General features: G+C 52.7%; 1 protein-coding gene across 1 annotated transcript; it reads right to left on the reverse strand.

The window, feature by feature from the left end:
• Positions 1 to 6: 6 nt before the first annotated feature.
• Positions 7 to 9531, reverse strand: GMEB1 (glucocorticoid modulatory element binding protein 1). Its single transcript, XM_003212508.4, has 9 exons — positions 8775 to 9531; positions 7753 to 7835; positions 6739 to 6863; positions 5726 to 5829; positions 5205 to 5359; positions 4501 to 4629; positions 3715 to 3852; positions 2523 to 2645; positions 7 to 1654 (listed from the first exon to the last, which is right to left on the reverse strand). The coding sequence occupies exons 1-9, from the start codon at positions 8900 to 8902 to the stop codon at positions 948 to 950; spliced, it is 1692 nt and encodes a 563-aa protein (XP_003212556.1). The 5' UTR covers positions 8903 to 9531; the 3' UTR covers positions 7 to 947.
• Between the last annotated feature and the right edge of the window lie 16 nt (positions 9532 to 9547).

The following is a 9547-nucleotide window of genomic DNA, read 5'->3' on the forward strand; positions in this document are numbered from 1 at the left end:
GGAGCGGCCCCAGCACGGAGTGTAAACGGGACCGCCCCGATCCGATCCGGAGGCCGGCGCTCCTGGAAAGCGACAGCACGACATGCTTTGCACGCCCCACCGCGGGGAGGCTGTGGTTTTAAGCTCGAGTTGTTGTTTTTGCCTTTAAGCGAGTGAAGTGATCAGAAGTCTCCAAGCAGTGTCTGCAGCACCGAGCTCAGCCAGGCGGGGAGAGGGAAGGGGAGAAGTGCTGCGGGGAGAGGAGTGCAGCCCCAGAGCGGGACTGGGGCTCTGCAGCTGGCGAATGTGGGCATGGGAAGGGAAAGCAAACGAATACAAAAAAATAGAGATATAAAAACAACGTGTGTGGAGGAAAACACAGCCAGCGAAGTCAGGATTCCTGTCTTCTTCCCCCAAGCAAAAATAATAATAATAATAATAATAATAATAATAATAATAATAATAATAAAAATCCCAGCTGAGGTGACAGTGAAAAGTCCAAAAGAATTCCCTTCCCTGGGCAAAAATAAAAATACAAATGAGGTACCTGTGCCAACCCTTCCCACAGTGCCACCAGTACTCAGCCACTGGGTATTGTCTCTCTGACATGAAACCATCCGGGCTGCAGCAGCCCTGGGGCAGAAGCACCATGCTCCCAGCACCGGGAGCCCTGTCCCATCCCTCCCGGTGGGGTTTTCAGCAGAGATCCAGTCTCTCCTCGACCCTACAAACAGGCAGTATTGTTCAGTGCTCCGTGGAGATGGAGCCTTTTCCAGGTCTCACGCGTTTCTCCAGCTTTTTTGTTTAAAAAAAAAATTATATATATATATATATATATAATATATACAGTACAATGAAAATATCCATGGAAACAAATGGGGCGGCTGGAAAGTATGCTGAACAAAAAAAACAAGCCCAAAATAAAACAGATTCCCAACTCTTTCCCGAGCTGACGCTCGCTTTTCCCACTAGTCCTCCAAAACCACGATCTCCACGTTATGCACGTGGTGCTGGTGGTCCTCCACATCTCCTACCACTTTCTCCTCAGTCCTCAGCTCCGTTTCCAGGATCACGGCTTTGCCCTCTGACTCATCTGCATCCGCCTCGGGGTCGGGCGCCGGGTCGATCTCAATGATGGTCTGCCCGTCGTCCGAAGTGCCTTCCACAGCCTGGATGGTGGAGGTGAGGCCGGATTCCATGGCCACCAGTTCCACGGGGTTGACCACGGCCGCCACGTTGGCCAGGGCACCTCCATCCTGCATGGCAGCAGAGCTCAGCAGCGCCAGGCTGGAGGACGGATGGAGGGTGACGGTGTCGGAGGAGCTGGTCTTAGAGGAGGACACCACGGTGGCGTATCGAAAGAGCTGAGAGCCTGAAGGCAAAGTGTGGACAGTCACCGGGCTGGAGCCTTGGCTGATGGTCGCCACTGGGATGTTGCCCACTGAGAACTGCTGGCCGACGGGAGCGATGGCGATGGGAGAGATGACCGTGAACTGAGGCTGCTGGATGGGGGTCGAGGGGCTGAGGACGGTGGCAGAGGCCGGGCGCTGCAGGCGGGGTCGTTTGGGGGGCTTTGGAGCACTGACGGGCATCAGCACCACGTTCTGGATGGTTTGGGACTTGGCTTTCTGGTCCTTGGCGAGTTTCTTCTGCTCTTCCAGCTGCCGTTCCAGGTCTGCAAAGAGAACGGCTAAGCTGTGCGTGGGGCTGGGAGCAGCAGGCTATGAGTGCCCCAAGGGGCTCCACCAACAGCCAGCCCACCCCAAGGAGGAGCAGGCACTGCTCCACGCCGCTCAGCTACTCCCACTGCCAAAAGGACAGGCACTTCTGTCTCCAGGGGAATCCCACCCACGGGGAATGGACATCCCCTCCCAGCAGCAGGAACTGGTGACTGAGCCAAGTCCCCCAGAAGCCAAGCCCCGTGCCTGGAACAAGGAGCAGAGCTGCCTGGGTCAGCTCAGACACCCCTCTCAACCCTCATCTGTATCAACATCACAAGCCAAAAGCAGCACATTAATCTCATTTATCCAGGGCAGTAGGGGACTAGAACACCCCAGATAAGAATAAGTCCTACAGGACACAGACAGGAGGGAGACACATCCACCAAGCAGCTCTGGGGAATCCAGGTCAGGTTATTGGCTTCAGCTCAGGGGAGACACCGGATAGCTCCACGCCGAGACAAGCAGGCAGCTCAGCACCACGCAGACTAAAGAGTTTTATTAGCTTGGGTGCAGCACTGCACTGCCAGCAGCTCAGATGACTGCAGCACAGCTCGCAGCTAGCAGCAGCACCTATCTGCTAATGCCAGCTGAATCGGATCATGCTTTGGGCTGCTGAATGCCCTGAGCATCTGATCTCTCCTAGGAAAGGATACAAGAAATTCCACTCAAGCCCTAGGATGGAAAGGGGTTGGGTACATTTGTTTGAGGGCTACGTGGGTTGAACAAGAATGCAAATACGGTTTGTTAGGTGGTGTGTTGAGGAAAGGTCACACTGGTTCCCAAGGGTGGCAAGAGGATGAGAAGCCAGGGCACTGACTCTACCTGCAAGCGTGTAAAGAAACTGTTCTTCTCCTTGCTCTGTCTGGTTTTTCCTGTTGTCCAGAACCTTCTTGACTGTGTCCATCAGGCCAAACGTGTGAGCAACGTTGTTTAAAACTGCAGCATCTGCAAGGAAAGCGCAGGGGAATGAGTGCCTAGTCCCACAGGGGCCAAGGGCCTCAGTCAGGAACTCAAAAGCTGTGAATCAAACCAAAAATGTTCTGCTGCTTTTTATAAAACTGTTTCTGTTCTTCCACATGTGCTGGCTGACAAGGGCAGAGCCATCTCCTTCATCCTTCAGACATCCAAGGACTAAATAAATTCATTCACATGATAATGAAAATGAAACAGAGATGTGTCACCCAAGCAGCTCAAAATTGCTGCAAAGTGAAAGCATAATTTGCAATTACACAGATACAAACCAGATCTCCACCTACAAAACATCACCCCATGCAGCTGACAGTGTCATTAATGTGCCAGCTCCACCAAAAGCCGTGCAAAATTTCTATTATAATCCACTGACTTCAATCACTCACAGCTTTCAAAAGCTGCCACCTACCAGACACAAAGATTCGCCAGCCCAAAGCTACATGAGAAGCAAAAAAACATCCTGGGTAAAATGAAGTTTGAGGTTGCATGGGTGTTCTCCTAGAGCATCACAGGACCACGAGCTGAACCGGATAAGGGAACGGACCCAAGTCAGAAATAAGCCTCAAAAGGGGAGGGAAGCTATTTTTAACCTGTTCCCTCATCTGGTTCAGCCCCAAAACAAGTTTTTTTGGCACAGGTGAGACGGAATGAGAAGTGAGACAGCAAGACCTGTTTAAATTCACAGTCATGGAGAAAAGTGTTTGACTAACTGCAGGCCAAGCAGCACAGCCAGGCAGGCTTTAACAAGCACCTGGAGCTGGGGACAGTCATCCTATGGACTCCTCAAGCTGCCAGTCAGTGTGCTGCAGGAGCAGGGCAGCACATCGAGTCCTTCTGCCTCGCAGTGGGGTAAATTAATGCATCCCATGGTTGGGAAGGCTGAGACAGTGCTCAGGCTCAGCTCACAGAGCTCAGCCAGCAGGAAGGAACTCACCATCCCGACTCAATAGCTCTAAATGCCATGGCTGGACTCTCCTCACTGGTTTGCCTGCAGCTCCCTTTCGAGCATTATTCCCCGTGATGGAGGCTCTGGCTCATCACCTACCTGTCATCTGGAAGGGAGATTGCCCCAGCCTCTGCTGGACGCCTCTCAGCACTTCTTCTATCTCCTTCTGGATGTTGCACACAACCTCTTCCATCAACCCCACATCAGCTATTCCCTTCCAGAACATCAGCGTGTCCTCTGGCACAGAGAGAAGGCAGAAATCAAACATACAAGGATTTGGCATTTCCCCACAGGACCACCTTAAACCTATGTCACATGCAGTAAGCTTGTTGGCAAGAATAACTGCAAAATGACTTCTAATTTGGCCATTTGGGGTGGACAGATCCAGGAAGCAATTCACTAAGAAGTTTTCAAACAGCACCAAGACCTCTGAGGCAACATTTTGTTGCTTCTATTCATCTTCCCAAGATGCAGAGCTTAAAGTCTTTGAGGAAATTCCTCTGCAGCTTCTGTACTGATCCTGAGAGGGAGAGCAAAGCGCTGCAGCCAGAGAAGCCAGGAGAGCTGACAGGGCACTAACAAGACTCTGCTCGCTGGTGGTTTCAGTCTAGCTTCAGGCTGGCAGACATTTACATCCTCCAAATGAACAAAAACCCCACAATCCTCACTGTAACTGGTAGCAACTGATCCGAGGGATCAGCCCCAAGGTCGAGGCTGAAGTTCCACGCTGCCTGCAAGTGGCTGGGAGCTCTGCTTGAATTCTGGGATGGCCAAGGGGCAGTGGGACAGCTCCAGCACTACCTCAGCTCTCCTTATTTCCAGGATTTTCACCTTCAAAATGTGAGCAGAGGGAGAGAAAACACTCGAGGAGCAGCCAGAGGTTACCTGAGATCTCATCCGTGTCCTTTTTCATGCCCTCCTCAGTGGCCATGGTGACAGCAGCTGTCAGAGCAGAGTTCCACTCGATCCCCTCCTCCATGCTTTCCTCCGACAGTGCGATCTGGGTGATGCTCCCTGGGAAAACCACCAGAAAAACCAAACTGGAGCTTTAGTATTAAAGGAGAAAGGGATCAGAATAGAGAGATAGGGAGCAAGTCTCAGCCCAGCCACCTTTCTCCTTCTGCATCACCAATAGAATGCTCTGCACCTCAGACGTGCCCTTATCTCTTAGGAAATGACACAGCCTGAGTCCACGCTAGTTCATACACGTGAAATGTATCCAACTTGATCTTAAGTTTTTGGATCAAATTTTGGACACCTGGGACAATATCCAGCCGCTGCGATGTTTTCTCACGTGCTCACAGAGCTTTCCAGGAGATTTCCCTTAGCTTACAGACAAGTCTGCCATCCCACCCCCCCACAGCCTTATAAAAAAGTAACCTGCCCAGATGAACGATGTGATATTTTTCTCCTTTGACCTCTGCAAAGAGATCATTTCCTGTTGCAAAGCATGTGATTATTTGTAGCTGGAATGTCAGTCAAATCAAGCCATCAGCCTTGTGCTCTGTTTGCTGACTCCAGGTGACGTGGAGCAGACTGCCTGGAGTCATTAGCATTAGCCCGTGCCATGCCTTTCTTATAGAGCCTACCATCAGCTGAGGTTGGGGTTTGCACCACGCTCTGCTGCCCCGGCATCGGTGCTCTGGCGCTGCTGATCAGGAGATCAAACTTGGTGCTTCGGCACGTGTTGGTGCAAACCTTGTCATGCTGGTAGAAGTCGATCTGTCCCGAGTCCATCATCTTCCTGTGCAGGGAGTGGGAGAGAATCAGACTCAGCTAAAGGCTCGGACTGGAGATGAAAGGGAGTATTCCACTTCGGCCACGGGAAAGATGGAGAAAAGGGAACCCTGTGCCACTCTTCCACACAAAACTGCAGAGCTTTCAGATGGGATGCACAAGCCGACCCCCAGCTTCACACACATCTCCAGCTATGGGCCATCTCCCCCTCCCACTCCCAGCTCCCCCAGGTGAGGCTGTTATTACTCAGGATGAAGAATCCTGCCCTGTAGAGCAGGATCTCTCCCCCAGAGTTGCTGCAGGGAACAAGAGCCCCCAGGAGATCCCCTGACAAAATCCTGCAGCTGGACACAGTGGTGGGCAAGTCAGATACCTCAGCATGATTCCTCCGAGACGGATAGCCCTCTTCCAGTCCTTTAGGGTAGACTTCCCAGCCAGGTGAACAAAATGCTTCGGGCTGATCAGTTGGTCATTGAACTGACAATGAGATAAAACAAAAGCTCAGCAAACTCAGGGTAGCATTGCTTCAGAAAACACTGGGCATATAACCACAGCCAGTCCAGCTCATCTAAGCCCTTACTTCTACTCAGAAAGAGAAGCTGCTTTCAAATTCTTACCAGCTTCGAATGCCTAAACACATCAGTGATTCTAACTCCAGCATGGATGTGTTTGTGAGGACAGCCTGCCAGTCATTGGCATTCAAACCACACAGCCCCAGCCAGGAACAGCCCTGCAGGCTTTTGTACAGAGCACGAACCAAATGGTCTCCTTCTGTGAGAACATACAGTCATCTCAGAGGTTGTTATGGGAGCTTCCTACGAAATCAAATCGACCAGCAGACAATTGGTATTCGCTTGGGCATCTGCTCCATCCTGTTCCAGCACCTGAGCTCCTGGTGAGGGTCAGCCCTGGAGTGCTCTCACTGCAGAGCCCTGTGGCTCAGCCTCGGTGCATCAGCTGTTATGTGAGCACACTGTCGAATGGGAAAAGGTAACAGCACCTCTTCTTCTTCCTCTTCTTGGTGCAGCCTGCTCACTGAGGAGCTGACAGGAGTGGAGTATCAGGACACCAAGGGAAAGGAACAAGGAAGAAAAGCTCTGGCAGATCTCACTACACATTCCTGCCTTCATCTCCAAGTCCCTCAATGAGAGCCAAATACAACTCTGCTTTAAGCAGTAGCCAAGAAATATGAAGTGAATGAGACCTTCATCCCTTATCCCACTCTTTCTCTCCTTCTGCTCATGCTAAAAACAATTTTAGCACTAACAAAGGTAAAGTCGCTCAGCTCCGAGGCTCAGATGAAACACAAACAGTAAGGAAGTGTTGTGGAGATTCAGTGCCAGACCTGGAGAACAGAGAAGGAATCTGCTGTGAAAACTCCATTACCTTCACACACTTGACATTGATTCCTGGACAGACGAACTTCTTCCAGAGCAGGATGGCTTTGCTCTCCCCGCAGGTGATGGGATAGGCAATCTCAATTTCCTCGTTTGTTTCAATAGTGCTGGGGTCTGAGGGAAGAAAGGGACAAATGAAACTTGCCACCCAAGAGGCTCAAACCCCATACATTGAGAGCTGAAAGCCCACAGGCTGAGTGTCCTATGCTCTTGTGACCAGAAGAAGGGACATTCCTAGCTCAGGATCAGTCCTGTTTTAGCCTTCTCCTGTTACTGGCTCAAACAGCAAGTGACACCTGCTTTTTAATACAAAAAGGAAGCTCGTCTATTTGGAAAAAGTGGGATCACATCTGGAAGGGGAAGGTCAATGAGAACAACTATCTGGAAAAAAATGCTCCAAAATTTGAAACGCACATCTCACAGATCTCTTGGAGCTCTGGTTTCTCTAGCAGAGATATCAGCTACATGCTCATCAGAAGTTCTCCACGGTTAGATTTTGCTAACACTGCCAGAAGAGCCTCACCCACACAGGAAGCACAACACCAGTGAAGATCCAGCATCTTAAGGCCAGGAGGCTTTTCCCACTGTTCCTCAGGAGGGCAGGGAGAACACACAGCCTCTTTAGAACGCTCAACCCAAACCTTACAGGTATTTGTTCTGCAAAGCACAGCAATCAGAGCGCAGTGCAGACACAGCCACTACCCTGACAGCGCTCATCCCAGCTGCTAGTATCTGCACACCGAGGCTACAGCAAAATCCTGACTCCCCGTGACCCCATGGGAGCCCTTACCATGCACTGCAAGATAGCCAGGATCTCAGCTCCAAGCCCAAGCAGTAACAGCTCTCTTATTCCACAGCATGCCCAGACCCTGCACCCACATCCACAACAAGAGCCCAGGGAACACCATCTGCAAGGGCAGAGCCAGAGGGAAGCCCCACAAAGCAGGGGAACCCACTCAGCCCTGCAAAGCAGGGATTGTGCCCACGCCACGCAGCCACTCACCGATCCCCTCCTCTAGTTTGTGTATGGTGTGCGTTTCCACGGCCACAACAGCAGCGCTTGCCTCTGAGCCCTCCTGGTAAATCCTGTTGGGAGAGCATCCATGGACAAACAAGCTATTCAAATCATGGGAATTTAAGATTCGTGGAAAATTAAGATTCATGGCGCAGGGCTAAAAATCTGGCTTGTTTCTTTCCTCGAGGGACGTGCATTCTGTGCTTGATGCAGTTTCAATCACAGTCATTTTTTGGCACAAAGGCACGATAACAGTCCCAGGGACTGACACAGGCAGAGGCACTGCCAGCACCACTGACACAGCCCTGCAGGACGCTTCCCTCGGCCTTTTCCTTTGATTCCTGACACAAGCAGTTACCACAACAACAGGAAGCAGAGCTCAATGGCCCAGGATTTCCCCTCCAACCCTGTGTGACATTCTGCAGCATCGGTGACTTCCCCCCGTGATCACACGGGGCTGCTGTCAATCCCACAGCAACCCTGCTTTGCAAATACTGCCAAACCAGATCCGTGTATTTCCATCCTATAGGAAGAAGTGCCTGCTGGCAGCTGCTTTAGAGTGCTGCAAGATTCCCCCCGACACCCTGGCATCACTGCATTTGAGAGGATCAATAAAAACCAGCACAGAGGTGCATGCAGATTTACAGGGCACAGACCACCACGTAAACCAGCTGCAATGCTGCAAAATCCCACCTGGAGCTGAGAAAGGGTGACGGGAAAGGACAGACACGGGGCTGGGGTGCCCCACGCCCGCTCCCCACTGCCAAAGCCATGCAGCTGCAATACGCAGGGATGGCACGGTGCGGCCGCGTCTCTGCAGGACGACTTCAGCCCTCGGAGGCTCTGCAGTGCTCATACACAAAAGCTCTTTTTGAGTTACGCCCGGCAAGGCTGCAGATGGTTTATTCCCCTCCGTTATTGGCACGGAGCTGGAAAATGCATCGAGTTGCAGCCCCCCCTCTAAACACCCCTCTAAACCCCAACCACCACCACGCCGGCGCCTGACTCACCCCTGCTGCACCGGCTGGAGCTGAAGGATCACTTGGGTTTTGGTATCCTCCGGGTTCTCCCCTTCGTTGTTGTCACTTGGTACAACCACCACATCACCCACCGGGACGCTCACTTCGGCATTCGCCATCTCTCACATGAAGCCCACCAGCGGGGGGCAAGCAGAAAGGGGGGCTGGACTGCAGCAGCCTCCCGAGCACCACCGCCTGTGTGCCAAGGGGGAAAAACCCTGTAAGCACCATCCCCGGGTCCCACCGCAGCACACGGCGTGGCTCCGGGCTGGCGGAGCAGCCTGAAGAATGGAAGCAGGCGTTTTAAATTCACCACCAGAGAGACAGCAGGTGCCTGTCAATGCACGCGAGGATTTCTCCCCGCCCGTCGAGCACCGTTGCTGGGAGCATCGCATCCGGCAGCACCGTGCAGTCAGGCGGCCACCAAAGCACAGAGCTTCCCCAACTGGGGAACGGCCCAGCCCCGCAAACCGCACGTGAGGTCCCGGCAGCGGTACGGGAAGGATAAACCCCAGGGCCGGGCTTCTCCTGCAGGGAGACGCTCCGAGCATCGTGCCGGGACAGCCCCCGCTGCGGGTTGGAGCGGTGCGGATGTTGGCTGCGTTCTTACAGACCGCTTGACGGCAAAGCACAAAGGTGGTTTTGTTGCAGTGGGAGCAGCAGCTCGGCCCCGCGCACCCGGCTCGGAGCTGCGTCCCATCGTACAGCCCCACGGCCGAGCCCAGCTCCTCGCGGGAGGGGCAGCGCTCCCTCCGCAGCCCCCA

The sequence above is a fragment of the Meleagris gallopavo genome, chromosome 25 (genome assembly GCF_000146605.3).
Source record: "Meleagris gallopavo isolate NT-WF06-2002-E0010 breed Aviagen turkey brand Nicholas breeding stock chromosome 25, Turkey_5.1, whole genome shotgun sequence".
NCBI classification, from domain to species: domain Eukaryota; kingdom Metazoa; phylum Chordata; class Aves; order Galliformes; family Phasianidae; genus Meleagris; species Meleagris gallopavo.

Coding starts and splice junctions, on each gene's coding strand:
- GMEB1 (XM_003212508.4), bottom strand. CDS start 8,902: ATGGCGAATGCCGAAGTGAGCGTCCCGGTGGGTGATGTGGTGGTTGTA. Junction 5,360..5,725: donor CTCGGAGGAATCATGCTGAG/GTATCTGACTTG, acceptor CTCCCTGCACAG/GAAGATGATGGACTCGGGAC. Junction 3,853..4,500: donor GGACACGGATGAGATCTCAG/GTAACCTCTGGC, acceptor TCTCTGTGCCAG/AGGACACGCTGATGTTCTGG.